The sequence below is a fragment of the Macrobrachium rosenbergii genome, chromosome 6 (assembly GCF_040412425.1).
Source record: "Macrobrachium rosenbergii isolate ZJJX-2024 chromosome 6, ASM4041242v1, whole genome shotgun sequence".
NCBI classification, from domain to species: domain Eukaryota; kingdom Metazoa; phylum Arthropoda; class Malacostraca; order Decapoda; family Palaemonidae; genus Macrobrachium; species Macrobrachium rosenbergii.
In genome coordinates this window covers 29,456,155-29,475,490 of record NC_089746.1, presented here as the reverse complement: position 1 = coordinate 29,475,490, position 19,336 = coordinate 29,456,155, and the positions used below count along the sequence as shown (strand labels likewise).

The 19,336-nt window shown below is 40.0% G+C and overlaps 1 protein-coding gene across 1 annotated transcript in view; it reads right to left on the bottom strand.

The window, feature by feature from the left end:
• LOC136839403 (uncharacterized) overlaps positions 1 to 19,336 on the bottom strand; it is a 122,468-nt gene that overhangs the window by 25,509 nt on the left and 77,623 nt on the right. The window contains exons 8-10 of the mRNA XM_067105397.1: positions 6,303 to 6,478; positions 4,701 to 5,511; positions 4,436 to 4,529 (exon numbers count right to left, since the gene is read on the bottom strand). Of these exons, the coding sequence (XP_066961498.1) occupies positions 4,436 to 4,529; positions 4,701 to 5,511; positions 6,303 to 6,478 (1,081 nt within the window). The remainder of the gene's footprint in view (positions 1 to 4,435; positions 4,530 to 4,700; positions 5,512 to 6,302; positions 6,479 to 19,336) is intronic.

Genomic DNA, 19,336 nt, shown 5'->3' with positions numbered 1-19,336 from the left:
TATGATAATGATATTTTTTTTTCATTTCTGATGGTTGCATACTAAACTTCAGGCAATGACAAAAAAAGGAGCCAAAAATGAAAAAAAACTTTTTTTCCGCTTCGGCGCTAACTCCTGAATGCCGCCGGCATACGGCAGACACTTCTGTATATAGAGGCTCGGCGTTTAAGGGTTAAATACCCAGAGCATTCTTAGTGTATTAGAGTAAAACTGTAACCTTGAAAACCTTCTGAAGTTTCATGGACAAGCCTACAAAAACAATTGGTATGCTGTCTACCATACCAACCCCTAGTAAAAACTGATTAGCTGATGTCAGCTCTAAGTAAGTTTGTACCTGAAGAGTATTAACTCAGTAACTAATTGGTACTGGTATGGTAAGGGGATAGTGATCCTTTCCAAACAATAGTTTGCAATTATGACAAATTTTCTTCGTTTCAGGATTTCAAATATAGGAAAAACTTATTAACAACACTTAATCAAGAGGGGAAAGAACTGTGCTTTTAAGGCTAGTGCACTAAACAGCAAATTATGTTTTTTTAATACTTCATTCAATCACTGAAAATCTAGCGAGCATTAGCATCACAGGCTTCATTTGGTAATTAACATTGCCATCTGCTATCATTTTCCTTTAAACTAAGTATGTACTAAAAAAATGCTATCTCTAGATCCATTACAATAATTGAGAGTTTCCAATCCCACTTGATTTGTCCCCCCGCCCCCCACCAAAAACCCAACCCCATGCGAGGAAAAATCTGGATCTAACAATTATGAGCCTAAGAAGGTTACAATGTTCACATACCACACTATTATTTTTGGTGAGGACAAAATATTTCGTTGTCTGCGAAAAGTAAATCTGTTCGTCTTTTTATCACCCTGTAATAACACTGCTGACAACTATGTGCTAAATTCCCTGCACACTGTATATCTATTGCTTAGCTATGAGGACTGAAAGCAAGGATTCAATACACAAAATAATTTGAATTACATTAGAAGTGCTTGATTTTCATTTCTAAGTGATCATGATAAAATTGATTTTGATACAATTAATGCAAAGATATGTTTGAAGTGAACCAGCAGGACTAGTTACAACCTTTATTGCCAGAATCCTAGTAACTGAATAACAATATATTCTTATAAGCTTTGTTACACTTGTTATAGCTTGTAGACCTGAAAGCAAAAACTGAAGTTTTACACTGAAGCCTTGAAAGTTAATCATTTTTATCTCTTGCACAAGACGTCCTTATCACTATACGTAATGACAAAAGGCATTATAAATTTATCTATGTGCTCCCATGCAGCCTATTTTGACAGTTGACAAGCATAGCAATGTGTCATGATTACAACATTGCATAAAACAAAGAAAAAATATATTAAGAACTAATCAGTTTATCATAAGAATTTATTTAATGTTATATAATAAACAGCTCTGGTGCTTTTCAAAATGCTTTGGAACATTCAGAAATGTTTCTCGAGCAGAAATCTACGTGTGAATGAATACAAATATTTCTTATAGATTTGACTTAAATATCTGACAAAAATATTGACATAACAGATCCCACTTTCCACAGTAGAAGAGGATGAAACAAAAAAATTCCTTAGTTGCCATTTAGTATTATAATATTATATGTTAAAGATTTGGTCCCCATATTTTTGTGGCTCAATGACCTCCCTAAACATGCATATGCATGTTATTTCACTAGTCAAGTAAACTGCCTTAAATTCAACCCATTCAAAGTCAGAGAGACAAAAGAAGCACATCATATAGGAAAGCAACTCTCCAACTGGGATGTAATGGGATGTAAAAGTTTGAAATCTTTAACAACCTCGATGAAAAGAACTTGCATCTTCTAAATTACATTTAAATTTTTTAAATAGATGTAGAAATTTGAACAATGTGAATTCAACAAGAGAAGTTAGAAGCATCCTGGACATCAATATTTGAGAGGTAAGAGGTTAAATTAGATCTTCAAAAAAATCAATGAATTTGAGGGTAAAAGTTACATGCTCCCTATTCACACAAACTTACAAGATCACAATTAATTGATGAGGATGGAGCAATCTGAGAATGAGTATACTGTATTGTATTGAACAGATGAGGGCTGGGAAGTGCATGAATATGAAACAGGGACAGCAGAATCATCAGCAAAGCAAGACTAGAAGACTTAAACAGGTGGCATTAACAGGAAAAGAGTAAATGAAAGAAACACCTAAACCCAATCAAAGATGAAGAATGTTGTTGTTGTGACATCAACAAGGACATATATAAAGTGATTGGAGAGAAAACAGGAAACAACTTGCAGAGAATAACTGAAGCCTTACGCAGGAAGTCTGGTTAACCAAGCCTTACGCCAGGGTCTTTTAACCCTCTGAAATTCTGATGCTGTCAATGCATATGTTAACCCTTGGGATACAGATGGCTACAAATGTCATCCACAAAATAAATTTTGCTAACTTCAACTTGTTACCCCATATTTTTTCTTTACTTTCATTTTTGAAGATACTACAATAAAATACAAGCATTTAGCATAATGGTGAAATGAAAACCAGCATTACTCATTGAAAAATCAATTTACAGTCAGCAGTAAGAGAAAATTATTGCTATGCCTACACATGGTCTACATGTGATTTGCTGAAGAAAAGTTTGGGATCCCCTGAGTCTCAAAGGGCTAAATGCCTTGGTGTTATGCGCAACAATAAATGATTCTCTGAAGTCCAACAAAGATGAACAAACATCAGTGAGACTGGAAAAATTACTAATAAATTTTTTCCTTACAAAATCAATATTGATGATATGGGGAGAAAAATATAAATAGAATTCAAAGTGTTTCAGAAAGCAATAGCAAAGGCATTAAGTTGGTAATTGGAAAGATTAGGGCAGTCATTCTTCTTTGGGACTGTCAAGATGACAGTCAATTATCAAGGTGATTGACACGTATAAGACTCAAGCAAACCAAAGGACCCGCTTCACTGACAAGCTCTCTAACAAGTGGGCAAGAATATAAATTAATCCAATCCAGATACCTTGTCAATCTTTCAGGATGAAAGGAATGTCAGAACCTTATGAGCACAGAATATGGAGGCTGTAGGATTAGAAGCAAGAGAGTAGGTGATAGATGAAACTTAGCTGAAAAATGACAGCCAAATAATATGGCCTTTTGCCAAGGAAAGCAAAATACATACATCAGAACTTTAATGGCAGAGCACCACAGGTTCTGGCAGTTTGAGAAGAAATCAGGGCTGGCGAAAAGACCTCTCAGCATAAGACAAAGTACAAGAAGTAATTTCAGTGACAATGTGTAAATAAAGGATACTTTGATTAAGATGGAGATCAACCATCAAAAGGTTCCTTTGTTCAACCTCTGACTAAAGGTAATCTTGCTCTAAAAAGTATAAAGTGGGTGCAAGACTCAAAAGACTATAAGTCAAATAATGACTGCATTTCTTCCTACAATTCTTTTAATACAGTACCAAGGAAAGCAAAAAATACATACAATGGACAAAAGTAAATGGGTGAACTTTAATGGCAGAGCACCACAGGTTCTGGCAGTTTGAGAAGAAATCAGGGCTGATTGGAAACCAGGAAAAATTATTGAAGCTTTGCAACAAGTTTATGGAGATACTTCTCCATCTAAATCAGTTGTTTAAAAGACCTCTCAGCATAAGACAAAGTACAAGAAGTAATTTCAGTGACAATGAAAATCTTGGTTTGAGTAAACTTTCAAATAAAGGATACTTTGATTAAGATGGAGATCAACCATCAAAATGGTTTCAAATCAAAGCAATGGTTACCTTTGTTCAACCTCTGACTAAAGGTAATCTTGCTCTAAAAAAACTGTATAAAGTGGGTGCAAGACTCAAAAGACTAAAAGTCAAATAATGACTGCATTTCTTCCTACAATTCTTTTTAATACAGTAAATCAAATGGACAAAAATGTTGCAGAGGGTGGAAACAGTATGTATAGAGTTAGATGAAGGCAATTGTGAAAGAAGTTTTATAACGGTGCTTTAAGATGCCTTTACTGCATACAAGTTAGAGACAAATATGATTCAGTCTCGCAATGTAGATAAAATTTTATAATTCAGTCAAATCTGGACATAACTTCCTTGTCCTCCATACACTCATTAACAGAAACCCTATGATTATTGAAAACAAGTGACTAAAAGAGCATTTAAACGAAAAACACAGTAAAAACATGCATTAAAGCTACTACTATTGCTAATACTGATAAACCATAGGAACAATTACAACAAAGCTATAATAAATGACACAAAACAATAGCAGAACTAGTTGGCGTCAAGCTGCCATTCACTTTGCTACCTGCTCTGCAAAACTCTTAATATAACTTGTACTAAATATCAAGCAATCCTCCCTCACACTATCATATTCCCTTCCTAACTTCAAGCAATCACAATAAAAACACACTCAGTTTCTTACATATTTGGATCTGGTTGGCATAAGGTAGAGGCACCGAGAGGGTTCCAAAAGGATCATACTTCACAGAAGTATGTCCACACGTACAGCACACAAGCTGTGAAATAAAAATAAATTACTTCGTGCTATCTGCATAATTGTGATGTTGCTTGCATAATCCAATTAAAATATAACAATATACAGTATGCTGATACCTTTTGTTTTATATAAGTCAGTTGCTATTACCAAACTCTTGAACTACCCATAAATATAAGTCAGTTCCTCTTACCGAACTCTTGAACTGCCCATAAAATGTTTCAACAACTGCACTCTTCTGATCACCCACAAATGATCGCCAAGTTTTATCCGCCTGGTGTTGTTCTAGTGATGATACTGAGACTGTCGGATGACTTGGCACATCAGCACTTGATGCCGACATGGAACTATCACCACTTCGCTCTGATAAAACTTGATGCCTTTCTAACTCTAATTGTATATTTTTTTCATCAAGTCTAATTTTCTTGTTTATTGTCATATCTTCTCTATCTTCAGAATCGTCCTCCTCAGACTCAGCTACACCAACCATGGACTGACATCCTCTCCTTTCATGGAGGAGATTAACCTCTTTGATTCTTTTCACACCTGACTTACTTAAATTATCAACACTATTTTTCAATCGTGTTTTATCGTACTTTGCATATTTCTCAGAGTCAAAGAGGAGTTCATTGTTTGTAGGGTTATCTTTCACTAACACATTCACATTAGATGTCTTTGACTCTTTCATAATATCTTCTAATTTTACCAAGGCTATATGAGCACCAGAGGAATTAGGAGAGGATGTGGAACACAAGCCCTTCTCTTGACGACTAACGGTGTTCTGGTCCTTATCTTGGAGTGGTTCATTCAACTGATTCTTCTCAAGGCTTAAAGTGCTATTATCACAGTGAAGGGTATGGAGATTATGAGTAGCGATTGTATTTTGTGTAGTACTATCACAGTCAGAACTATCACCTAGGTGATTGTATCGTCTGATACCACCACTGCCACCTACATCAGCTGGATCAGACACATCAGAGGCAACACTTTCAGCATCATGACAGCTATAAAGCAAACAAAGCAAATTAAATTATAGATGAAACATTCCATTACTATTGTTCAAAGAGGTAATGTGCAATTCATTCAGGTTAACCTTAACATGAAATGCCCAAGATTTTCCAATTGCAACACTAAACCTTGATAAATATCAGTTAAGTAAAAATGGCTGAAGATTTACATAAGAATTTATTTTTAAAAAAAGTTCTGCATTACAAATGTTAAGCTTAACAAAATGTTGTGTAATAGCTGCATTATTAAGAATTAAACTAATCCCTTAATTCAAACTTTCTATCATCACAACTTGTAAAGAATGTGTTTAAGACCTTACCTTCTAATAAAATAGTGAGAGTCCAGTGGGAATATACAGCATTCACCAGATCTGTTACCTATAGTAACCTTTATATTTTATGGAAACCACAGAAAGACACTGCTACATACCCACAAACTTGATGTTACCAATGACATGAGAATATGTGACAACTGATCTTTAAATTCTCCATGAACCCACTAAGTACTCTTATGACTACACCCAATTCTTGATTTATGGTTCTAACTGACATATACAATTCTACTATTCTTTGCTAAGGAGATGTAAAACAATACCAAATAAAGAGGAACACTGCAAAGGAAATACCACTATACTGTGGCTATTGATCACAGCAGGAAAATTCACTCAAATTCCACATTTCTAAGTGAATGGTCATCAACTACTCATGAAATTTTCCTTACTGAGCCTGTCATAACTTACAATTTATTACCCTGCCTATACAGTGCACAAAGTTTTTCATTTCATTACCTGGTAGTTCCAGCCAGTGAGATATCATCACATGACGCATTAACATGTGCTGGCAAGAGAGAGCGAACTTCTTCTGGTATCGGTTGCAATCTATAGTTGACACAATGTGCATCTACAGAACTACTGGATATACTGCTCTTGGGAGATGCACCACCACTGTCTAAGCCAAGATTTTCCTACAAAAGAATGTGTTCTTGAGTAAAAATATGCACAACACAGCTAGCTTTTAACATTACAGTACTACCAGTCAGTTAAGTACAGTTGTCCCTAAGAACTCATAGGGGTTAGGGGCACCAGCCCTGCAACAAACATAAAAAAATTGCAAATCAAAAATTAAAAACTTGCAAATAACTCTTGAACACATCAAACCTCAGTCCTCAACTGTAAATAAAGTGTATTATTGGGTATGAACTTTACTAATATACTTATTTACCCAATTATATACAATACAGTACAATACAATACAACCTTTTAAGTTTACACTACAGTACAGTAGTAACCATACAGTACAGTACACCCAGAGAGAGAGAGAGAGAGAGAGAGAGAGAGTGTACTTAATTGTTACACCATATAAAATAACAACTGAAATACACTTAGTGTGATCTTACAAATACCACTCACCTCACACATATGTAATAAGCTATTATGCATCCACTTCCACTAATGTCTTTCATACATTAACTTGGTGATACTGAAAGCTGATGTTAATGATGAAAATGATGAAGCAACACAAACAATGAAGCAGTTCTTGCCGTACAATTATGCTGCTGACAAACACATACAACAAAGGTTTAAAAATTATATGGCATCACTTTTGTTTATTCCCAAGTATGGTGGATCATCAGATCTTCACCTTCTCCATCAATACATTCCATAAGGAGAAAGAGGATGAGAAATGAGTTCTCAGAGCTTCTGTGAGGGCAGGAGTATTAAAGGTAAAGGAGATGGAAAGAAGAGGCTAAGATGCTGTGTTACAAGTTTCAGATATACTATAAACAGTGATTTCTCTCTGTGTAATTTCTGTTTGACTTTTTAAATTTTTCATTTCTTTAAGAATTGATTTATATGGTGCAGTTGCTTTTTTTGCCATTTCCTAAACTTCAAGGCATGTATCACTGACAGGTTGTCACAAAAAGTCCATGAGAGCAGTTAACCAATGCAATCCCTCTGCAATATTATCTAACATATACCTTTCTGACAGAGCTACTGCTTTTCTTCTTCTTCTAGCATTGGGTTAGCTCCAAGTCACTTTCTGTTAACTAAGGTAGGGTGTGTCAATCAAATCTTGAATTTCCCCAAGATCCATACAACTGATCCCTGATCCCCTTTTCCTGAACCAATATGCAGTAAATATGCATTGCTGTTGAACTTCTCAGTTCCAGAGGTCCTTTATTCCTCACACCGTTGGACTGTGGATTAGTCTCCCCTAGGATGTCATGCAATTAGAACTTCAGAAGTTCAAGTGAAGATGCAATGCATTACTACTCTAATACAATTCTCCTTACATAATAATAATTTAGTTGCATTTTTACCTAATTAATCTATGAATTTATTTTTTCTTTCCAATGATATATTTAACTTTAAAATTGGCCTAAAAATAAAAAAGTATTTAGTGTTTGAAGTGCAAAAAAGTGAAAAGTGAGAAAAACGACCGTAAAGGTCAACAAGTGTTTTTTTTTTGGTACTTGTGGAAAAAAATTTTCTTAGTGCATTATTTTGCCTGATTTCTGGCTCCAGGTCACCCCCCCCCCTTTATAAAAAGGGGTTTTATTCGCTCGAGGCGAAGGCATCATCAAGTACCAACTGACTCACTGTTGCCTGGTTTGAAACTAAGAAAGTAAAAGTTTAGTAGCTACCAGGCTGATATTCTTGACTCATTTTCAGTCATTTTTTTCACTTGTTTGGTCTTTTTGGTCTTTGGAGTTTGATTTTCAAGCCTTTTTTGTCTCTTGAATATGAAGAACTTTTTCTATACTTTCATTTGTGCCAAACAGATGTGTTAGTAAGTTGAATTTCTCATAGCCAAAGTTGTGTTCAATTTCCTCAATATTTATCTCACTCAACTGATGGTGCTGAGATTTTCCATTGCTAATTCCCTTTGCTGGGGCACTATCCATAAACCTAAACGATTGGCACTTCATTAAAATATCAGTATCCCATCTATTGGCAGAGACTTCGACCTGAACTTTACCCCTGCAATTTCCTACCTTGCATCTAATACCCGACACTATTTTACCGAACTGAGATCTAGATATAATGAACTTGTCATCATATACTCCCTTTTCATCATCCTTTATTCCTTTCATAAACTGTGAGTGTATTTGTGAAAGTGAAAATATATAGATTGTATTTAGAGTTACTGGATGTAAAAAAAAAACGGCAAAAAACACCGCAAATAGCTAAAATAATGCTCAGAGTAAAAAGTTGCGCACCCCTCCTTTTCAACGTTTGGAGGCAACTGACTCGGCAGCCTCTCTAAGACCACGCATTCACCAAAGAATAAGCCAGTGTTGTTGCCAGACGCTGCCAGACGTAGGAAATAAGGTGATATAAAAATCAAAATAATTAATAAATTAGGAGAATTAAGTAAAAAATGACAATAGTCATTAGGAGCCAAACGTCAGCCCTACCTCACTGTGTGGGGGCGGAGGCCCAAAACCCCATCAATTTCGATATTTCGCAAAAATGCTTTGGTCACATGGTAACGAAGGTGTTGCTCATGTCTTACGGCCAATTAACCATTTTTTTAATTTCAAAAATATTTATCAAAAATCGAAGTGTGCCCTCCCCTTAAGGGAAGCACTGATCTTCGAATTTCAAGGAATGATCAAAATTGAGTTATTGACAGTTTTGGACTGTTTTATGTCTAAATAAACACTTCCTGAAGTGTTACTAATCAAAAAATTTTTTTTAGATAAGTTTATTGACAATTTTGTTCATCTGTTGTACGGCACTGTGAGCAAAAAAAATTGTCACAAAACTAGAAAAAAAAATTTTCTAATCCTGTTTAGTTGGAAAAAAATTGATATACTTGTGTTATCCACTTAATATCTCCATTTTCTCTATAGATAGCACCACGGAAAAAGAGAGATCAGAGTACTGTAACACACTCAAGATGTCCCGTTCCTCTCTGGTCACGAAAAATGAGAGATCAGAGTACTGTAACACACTCAAGCTGTCACGTTCCTTTCTGGACTTATGAAAGTGGCACCATAGATGTACTGCGCAAAACAATTTAAATATAACGTTTCATATTTCTTGACTTATTTTTACAGTTAAATAACCATGATATGTAAATCAACATGCCATATACAAATATACAGACATAAGCAAATGAATAGCAATCTTCCTCATCACCATCCACGTATGTGAAATTTATTTTCTCTAAAGTGAAATCATTTACAAGTCAACTTATTGTTTGACAAATGGTAAAAATTGAACGAATACAGGCAGTCCCTGGTTTACGATAGGGGTTCCGTTCTGACTGCGTCGCAAGCCGAAAATCATCATAACCCAAATTATCGTCAAAAATCTTACGAAAACCTTCAATCATTTGGGCATCTTGTAAATGAAGTACAGTAAACTGCATTTTTATTGAGTTTTTCATAAGAAAAACCTCCAAATTTTTACCATTCTTGCCCTTTTGGAGCTGTATTTCTTCCGTCGGATCAGCGTCATAAACCTGGAACATGCGTTGTAACCCGGGAAACAATTTTTTGACGAATGTATTTGAAGAGTGTTGTAAGCTTAGAACATCACAAGCCGAGCCCGTCGTAACCTGGGGACTGCCTGTATTATTTCCTCAAGTGATGTATACAGGGTGTGCATTCATGAATAAAAGAAATATGTAAGTATATGGCAACATTTCCTTCGGGCATGTCATGCACTGCCAAGGTGTGCTGAATGAGTTATGCCACACCCGGCTTTTCAGTACTTTTCTGAGTACAATTTTTTCTGTAATAATATGAGCACAGAAGAGATGTATTTTAAGAGAAATATATAAAAACTACATGCACTATGAGCATTGAAAAGACAAAAGAAACTGGAAAAAAAGGCAAGTGTCTCCACTGGAGAAATGTTATGAATGTCAATCACCCAACAGGAAACCAAGCTGGGAGCACATTTCTTTTCATGCGATTATTTTGTAAATGTCTGGGGATATTTCTTATGTGAAGAAATACTTATACCATAAAAATCAGCTTTCTAACTATCATAGTTTTATTCTTATTACAAAATAAGCAATAATTTTTCTCTTTCGCCAATTTCACAAAACTTTTTTTTTTTAAAGGACCATACCTCAAAGAGGACTGAATCAAATTCAATGAAACTTTCAAAGCATGTAGCATACCTATAAATCTTCAATATACCATACGAAAATGAAGTTTCATAATAAAACTAATATTGTAATACTTACCTGAACACCTGAATTAGCCCTGGTCACCTACCAGCCTGAACTACATCCCCATAGCTTTTACCCACTAAGTGGGTAATTAACTGTCAGCGTTTCCAACTCTTACAGGAAAATCTTGTCAAATGAGTTACCTGAAGTACCGTTGGCAACACTGCTGCAAGTCCCGGCCAAGTGAGGCCGAGATCCCCAATTGCATTATCCACTATTCAAATTGAAGTTGGGAGGAGGGTGGGAATCATTCAGGTGTTCAGGTAAGTATTACAATATTAGTTTTATTATGGAAACTTCATATTGCAATACACTCCCTGAACATCTGAATTAGCCCGATTAACAAAATATTAAGGAGGTGGGATCAATCTAATTCAGCCCGACCTGCCAACAGGGAAAGCAGGTAACTCATTATTCGCCTACTCTGTATAAATGAATGTATCCTCACCTGGTTATCCCACTCAGCAGGTGAGAATGTCTGTATGAGAGAGTACCCCCGACGTCAGTCTCATGTCTAGGTACTGTGAGTCGAGCTACCTCTCATGTGGTATTCAAACCTCCTCATGGATAGAGAGTAGCAAAATAAAAACCAACCTACCATGTGGCTAATCACAGCCTCCCATGATTAGTGGAGAACAATGAACCTCCCATGTGGCTAATCAAAGCACTCTCATGTATGGAGGGGTACGATGAACCTCCCATGTGGCTAATCAAAGCACTCTCATGTATGGAGGGGTACGAAGAACCTCCCATGTGGCTACTGTAGCCTCTCATGTATGGAGGAGAAGTTGAGTGTGCAGGATCTTCGAGTTCTTCGCCGCCTGTTGCCGCCAATGTCTGCGCAGAAGAGGTTGAAGAAACCAAACCTGTCCACTGGATCTGCCTAACTTCACAGTACTAACGTCAAACTTAATACTCTCACTATGAACCCCGACTAACAAAGAATCCAAAGTTCCTCAGACTACATTCATTACCTAGAGTTCCTCCCACCCTTGACATTACTACGTAATTATAAGATCGAGTTGGTCATCACAAAGGGACCAAGCGAGTAACTCTTCTTCGAAGAAAACTGAATGTCTTTGAGGTAGAAAGTCGTGAAAACCGACACCGACTCCCAAGTGGCCACCTCTAAGAACCTGCACACTAAGAGATTACCCCTTTAGCTAAATGAACGCACCCACGATAAAAGGGTTAGCCGCTACACACAGACTAAGAGAATAACTTTCATGTAGGAAGGAGAATGATGAATCTCCCAAGTGGCTATTCAGAGCCTACCCAGTAAGGAGGGAATGAGGTAGTGTGCCGAGCCGATAACCCTCCAACCCTGCAGGTTGCGGCAAAGGCCGACGAGCGAAGAAGTATCTCAGCGCCGACGAAACAGCCTAGGCTTGCCAACGAGAGCACCTCTTTGGACTCTCGTAGGGAAACTATCAAAGACTAGGATACTTAAAACGTACTTGAAGTTCATGTGATTACACTATCACTGTTGCTTAAGATTCTAAAGCCTAAAAGGAATTCCTCTATCTGGTTAACCTAATAAACCACCGCACTACGTGAATACTACCTTAGCTAAATGAGCGCACCCTGGTAGACTTCGCCGTTAAACGTGGACTAGCAAGGAGCTAGTCATAGACGTCTTGACACTCCCGCAATTCCTGATTACCTGATGAATGAGACCGAATGGCGGAAAGCATACACCTCTAAGTTCTAATGATCTTGTTCCCCCCGAGTTCTCAGATACGACACGGCAGTTACGATGTCGCAAAGCAGACCCACTACTGTGTTGCACACTAGGACTGAAGAAAAAAAAAAAAAAAAAAAAAACACACACACACACACCTGAGAGCTTCCTTTACAGCCCTGAGGTTCCCGAAGTTTATGACTCCTCTCATTCCCGATCCCTCCAGAGAGGCCCGAAGCCTGGGTTCCTCCAAGATTGCTCCCCAACCTTGATATGAGGCATCTGAGTACAGATGAACGTCAGAAAGAGGGGAGACTATAGACCTTCCGGATGTCAGATGCGCTTCTTCTGACTATCACAGAAGATCCCACAAGCGAGAATCGTTCCAGATTATACCTGCATTCCCGATGTGGAAGTCCCAGCGATTCCTGAGACATACCTGAAGAGAAAAGCATGCGGAGACACAAGTCCCTGGAATTAGAGAGAGAGAGCAAGAGAGAGAGAGAGAGGAGGGCATTCCCCTAAGAGGTTTCTCCAAGTGGGTACCGGCTGTTCCCTGTTGGACAGGAACACCTCTACTTCAACATTTTGTACCCTCGACGATGCATAATTGCCAGAGAGAGAGGAGGACATTCCCCTAAGAGGCTTCTCCAAGTGGGTACCGGCTGATACTGGCCACATCCCCTGAACCCAGAGCAGCCACACTAATAGCTTGCTGTGACGCTACTGCTGATGACAGCTACACATAATTGACCATGGAGGAGATATCCTCCTCCCTAAAAAACTGTTGCAGAGCGCAAAAGGCGCCCTCAACAGAACCCTCTCCAAATGTCCAGATAGTGAGGTGGAAGCTTTAAATGAAGTCCCTCCTCTTCTGCCAAAGAACGTTGTACAGTCAGGCAAAATGTTAACCTGGTATGCCAGCCCCACTGACACCGAAGTGATGAGGTGTCAGGCAGTACAAGACCGGAGGGAGTATATCCATCTTGTTTGAGAAAACCCTATCAACCCGGACACATCCACAAAGAGTGGGACAAGGCCCCCGAATGGCTGCAAAAGGTGTCCTCCAAGATACAAGCCTCCCTAGATGAAACTGAGACCAGACAATTGACGAAGGAACCCGAGATAGAAGAGCCTCAACATGCGCTGAGAGGAACCCTGACACCCGCAGAAGGGTTATCCGCTACCTTGTTAAAACCCCTCCTGAATAGGAAGCAAGGTTGCATCCTGCTTACTCGACCCTATCAAAGCCACTAACCTACATCTGCCTCCCTCAATGCCTGCCCGACACAGCCAAAGCAGACCAGATTCTTTGATGATTGAGCAACTACCAGTTCTGTCACATATAGCGACTCGATCATCGTCTGATTCGGTAGTGTAGGGTCCTCCGAAACCTTGGATTGAGGATAAGTGAGGATGAAGTCTACCATCCACTTATACTCATTCTCATTAGTTGAAGGAGAACTAATATCTGGTACCAGATCCTCTTCTTCAAATGAACAATCCTTGTCAGACTGGTCCGACCGAGCCGGAACAGGAAAGAGGCAAGCTGACCCCTAGCAAACGCCGAACTCGAAAACCCGGAACTCCCTACACCTGGGTGCATGAGACGGACACCTGACGTATCAATTGCGAACCTACTGGAAGCACCAAAGTAGGTTGCGCAAACCCTGCACCACCCAATGAGGATGACGCAACACCTGGGCCAGCCACACCTGGGCGGACAAAGCCCACTCCTGAGAGCAAAGAGGCCGCAACACCCGAACCACTCAAAAACGGATGTATCAAAACCACATGAGAATGGGAATCCAGAACTGAAGACCTTGAAGACCCGGAATCAAACCCGAACCTACATGGATGCCTAGACGGAGGGGCAGAGAAGCCTGCAGGAAAGTTGAGAAACAAGAAGCCGAAGGAGGGAAGAAGGAAGAACCACACTCAGAGTAACCACCGGGGAGCCTAATGCCGACACTGGACAGATGGAGAAGGTCCCAACCGGACCAAACTCAAAGAAGTTTTGAAGGGGAAGTTACGAGGTACCGAACCGGAAGGTAACAGAGGAAGGTAAATTACCAACTATCCTGGAGAATGGAAAGGCTGCGGAAACTATTGGTGCTGATACACTGAACGCTGGCGCAGGTGAACCGCCGACTGCCGTAGCATCCGCAAGAATCGCGGAGGATACATTACGGTTAGGAACCCGTAAAGAATGAAATAAGGAGTTGCTGACACCTCCGCAAACACCTGAGAAGCAACTAGATCGGATGCCTGAGAAACTGCAGGATTTGCAAAAGGTGATAAAGATGATGGATCTGTTAAAAGTACCCCTTCCCTTAACCCCGAGGAGAGAGAGGGAGCTGCTGAAGCTCTAATATACAGGGTTGATGCAAGAAAACCTTTCCTCTGCTGAGTTAAAAGCCAAGAAAACTGGATGAGCAACAAAGACCCCGAAGAGCCCTCTGAAGAGCAGACCGAAAAAGAAGACTGAGAAGGGCAATGGAAGAAGGCTTAGAAGAAAATGGGGAAACGGGGAAAATTCTGTAGCGGCTGAAGAGGCCATAGATTTCAAAGAAAATAGGCTGGTTCTGTTCCCCCCACCCCTGATAATCTTGATAGACATTATCAAAATCAGAAAATTCTTTAAGACATGATCATGAATATTGGAAAACTCGATCGCCAGAATTACCAACATTGCGAGACGAAAGAAATTTTAACCCCTGAAGGAAAAGGAACCTTTGAAGAAGGAGTATTCAAGGAAAAACAAGAATTCAGAACCAGATACATCAGAAACCAAATCTGAATGACCCTCCACGGATCTGGAAACCTTTGTTGCACAGAGCACGAAGCATGAAATAAAACCAAAGATTGATCTAAATGAGAGACCTAAACATTAGCGATCCCAACCAAACCTGAACCCAAAGAAGACTGCACGTTCAACTACTCTTCCTAAATACTTCCTAAATTAGAATTCCTACTCTTCTGAGTGATTCCTAATTCTAAATCCACCTTAGAACTTACACTTTTAGAGGGAAGGGGGAAATCTGCTGGCAACACTGCCTGCTCTGCTCCGGGGGGGGCCGGCAGATCCTACCTTCGAGGTTTGCGGTTCTCCATGACCCCCGGCACCCGTTAGGGCTGGTTCTGGAACAGGCAGGGGGGCTGAAAAAGAACAATTAGTATCTACAACACTATTACTACTATCCTTATCTCAATTTCCATTAATTTAGTCATAAAGCTAGAAAAATAGACTAGACATACTCAGCTAATAACTTGTCCTCTAACTTTTTGAATAATTCTTCCATCTGATCTACCGACCAAGACTCGCCGCCTATCTGACTGATACTACACTGCATCTTCCTACATAAAATACAAACAGAATGTCGATTGTGTTTAAGGGTAATCATCCTACGCTTGCAGGACGTGTAGGGCCGATGAGCGTCAGCATCTCCAGCAGTAAAAGGCTCTGTCATCGAAGATGTACACGATGTAGAAGTATCGGCGCTAGCAGATGGCGATGTCTTCTTGTTTGACTTATCCAATTGAGTCCAAAGTACCGATCCCAAAGTTCAAAATCGGGAGAGAAGTTCCAAATCCCATCAATAAAGTATCCATCCAGGAGAAAATGCATTGAAAACAGTCCAAATCGTGATCTGATGTCCAAATTCTTAAATGGGGGTCGGGCTAAATGACCAAAAGTTCCCCTGACGTGGGACACACCCACATGGCGAACAAAAAGCAATTGGGGATCTCGGCCTCACTCGGTCGGGACTTGCAGCAGTGTTGCCAACGGTACTTCAGGTAACTCATTTGACAAGGTTTTCCTGTAAGCGTTGGTAAAGCTGAGTCAATTACCCACTTAGTGGGTAAAAGCTATGAGGATGCAGTTTGGGCTGGTAGGTGACCAGGGCTAATTCAGGTGTTCAGGGAGTGTACTGCAATATCTATTTTTCAGTGCAACTTTTTTTTAGGAAAAATGTATTTTTATAATAAAATGAGGTTTTGTACATACTTACCTGGTAATTATATATACAGCTGTAGTCTCTGACGTCACGGCAGAAAATTGAAAATCGCGGCAGCGCTAATGAATGGTCACGTGATACCCCTTCCCACCGCCCTCTACAGGTGAGTGAGAGGAACCATAACCCAAACTCTTCATATGTTTATGACATACCTGCCCATGAGAGGGGAGGAGGGTGGGCTTTGATTATATAATTACCAGGTAAGTATGTACAAAACCTCATTTTATTATAAAAATACATTTTTGTACATATAACTTACCTGGTAATTATATATATAGCTGATTGGCACCTTGATGGAGGTGGGCCATGGCAGCTAATATGAAAAGTCTAGACAATTGTGAAAATAAAAACACAATGATGGTTCCTTACCTGTTGAGGTAGCTGATTTGATGGATACTGCCTCTTAATCTGCTATCCTCAACTTGCACCAACTAGGTATATAGACCTGAGGGTTAAGTGCTAGAGGGCTACATGCCAGTCGAGGGCTCACCGTGGACTATGCATGATAACCAACCAAATAAATGCCCCTGCCCAGGGCGCAGTACACGACAAAAACATAGAACAAGGGGTGTCACCAATAACCTGTACCTTAAAAATATTACCCAAAATGTAAGACTGTTGGGTACTCCCTAGCCACAATGTACCCCAGACATCCCAGAAAACAACAACGCTAACCTTAAGCAAGAGAAAGCATCACAAGGAAGGATCGACTTCCTTTATTCCCTTACCCAACACCGTGCCAGTCACCACAAACGGTCCCAACGTACTGCATCCATCATATATTGTCTCAATCTCTCTCAAATAATGAGACGCGAACACTGACCTACATTTCCAAAATGTAGCTTGAATAATTGAATCTAAGGAAAGATTCCTCCTATATGCCAACGAGGTTGAGACCACTCTCACCTCATGTGCTTTAACTTTAGAAATTTGAAGCTGCACATCTTCTACCTGGTTGTGAGCTTCTACAATCAGGTCTCTCAAAAAGAAGGAAAGAGCATTCTTTGAAAGAGGCCTACTCGGATCCCTCACAGAACACCAAAGATTAGGAGAAGGACCTCTCACTGCTTGAGTCCTTTCGAAATATACTTTTAATGCTCTTACTGGGCATAAAAGTCTTTCTTCTTCATCTGGTCCCACCAAATCTGAGAGACCAGGGATCGAAAAGGATCTCAGCCAAGGCTTAGACGGAGTCTCATTCTTTGCCAAAAAACTCAACAATGAAGAACAGACTGCCTTACCCCTAGAAAACCCAATTCTCTTATCTAGGGCATGCAACTCAATGACTCTCCTTGCTGTAGCCAAAGCTACCAAGAAGATTGTCTTCCTCGTAAGGTCTCTGAAAGAGCAAGACGATAATGGCTCAAACTTACTGCCCACAAGCCATTTCAAGACCACATCTAAATTCCAGGAAACCAATCTCTCTCTGGGATTCTTGGATGTTTCAAATGATCTCATAAGATCTGACAAGTCCTTATCATTTGAAATATCCAGGCCCTTATGCCTAAAGACTGTCGAAAGCATTGCTCTGTAGCCCTTGATCGACGCATTTAAGACAGCTTCCTATCCACACTCAGATACAGGAGGAAGTCTGCGATCTCTTCTAAAGTGGTCTTAGAAGATGATGTGCCAGTCTTCCAACACCACTCTCTGAAGACTGACCACTTAGCTTGATAAACTGCTGTGGAGGACTGTCTGAAGCTCTAGCGATGGCTCTAGAGACCTTCCTCGAAAAACCTCTAGCTCTGAGGCAACGTTCAACAGTCTGAACGCAGTTAGCTGAAGAGCGGATAGACCTCCGTGAAATCTTCGGAAGTGAGGCTGTCTGAGTAGATCTACTCTCGGTGGTAAAAGCCTCGGGAAGTCTACGAGAAGACTTATCAAGTCCGGAAACCATTCCCTTGCTGGCCAAAACGGAGCAACCAGCGTCATACGCGTCGCCCTTGTGGGACAACATTTTTGTTAGAACTGCTCTCAACATCTTGAACGGAGGAAAGGCGTAAAGGTCCAGACCTGGCCAGTCCATCAGCATTGCATCCACGAAGACTGCCCCTCGTCCGGCACTGGAGAGCAATAAAGAGGCAGTTGAGTTGTCTTCTTGGTGGCAAACAGATCTATGAGAGGACGACCCCATAGATTCCACAGTTGGAGGCAAACTTCTTGATTTAAGATCCACTCTGTTGAGAGTACTTGAAAGCTCCTGCTTAGCTTGTCTGCCCTCACATTGAGCTTTCCTGGAATGAACCTTGTCATCAACGTCGTTTGGTTCGTTTTCGCCCATAACAGAAGATCTCTCGCTACCAGGTATAGCGAGAACGAGTGGGTCCCTCCCTGCTTTTTTATGTATGCGAGAGCTGTTGTATTGTCTGATTGGACAATCACTGCCTGGTTCCTTACCACCTTCGAAAATTCTAAAAGGGCTAAATGAATGGCCTTTAATTCCTTCAGATTGATGTGCCACCAAGTTGTTCTCCTTCCATCGGCCTGCTGTTTCCAACTTGCCTAACGTGGCTCCCCATCCTAGATCTGAAGCGTCTGCACACAAGATGAGGTTGGGGTTCTTTGGGAACAGTGAAATTCCTTCCTGAAGTTTCTCTGGAGAGTTCCACCAACTGAGGTCTGCCTTTATCTCCTCTGAGATTTGAAAAACAAACGAGTCCAGGCTCTTCTTCCTGTCCCAGACTTCTCTTAAAAGAACTGAAGGGGCCTTAGATGTAGTCTCCCCAAACTCACAAAAACAGTTCTGCGGAAGACAACTTCCCCAGAAGGCTCATCCATTCGTTGGCGAGCACTGGGTCTTCTTCAGAAAATCTCGCACTTTCAACAGGCACGACTCTACCCTCTCCACCGACAGAGAAGCCTGAAAAACTACTGAGTTCATCTGAACTCCCAAATAGACTAATTCTTGAGATGGCACCAGATGTGACTTCTGCCA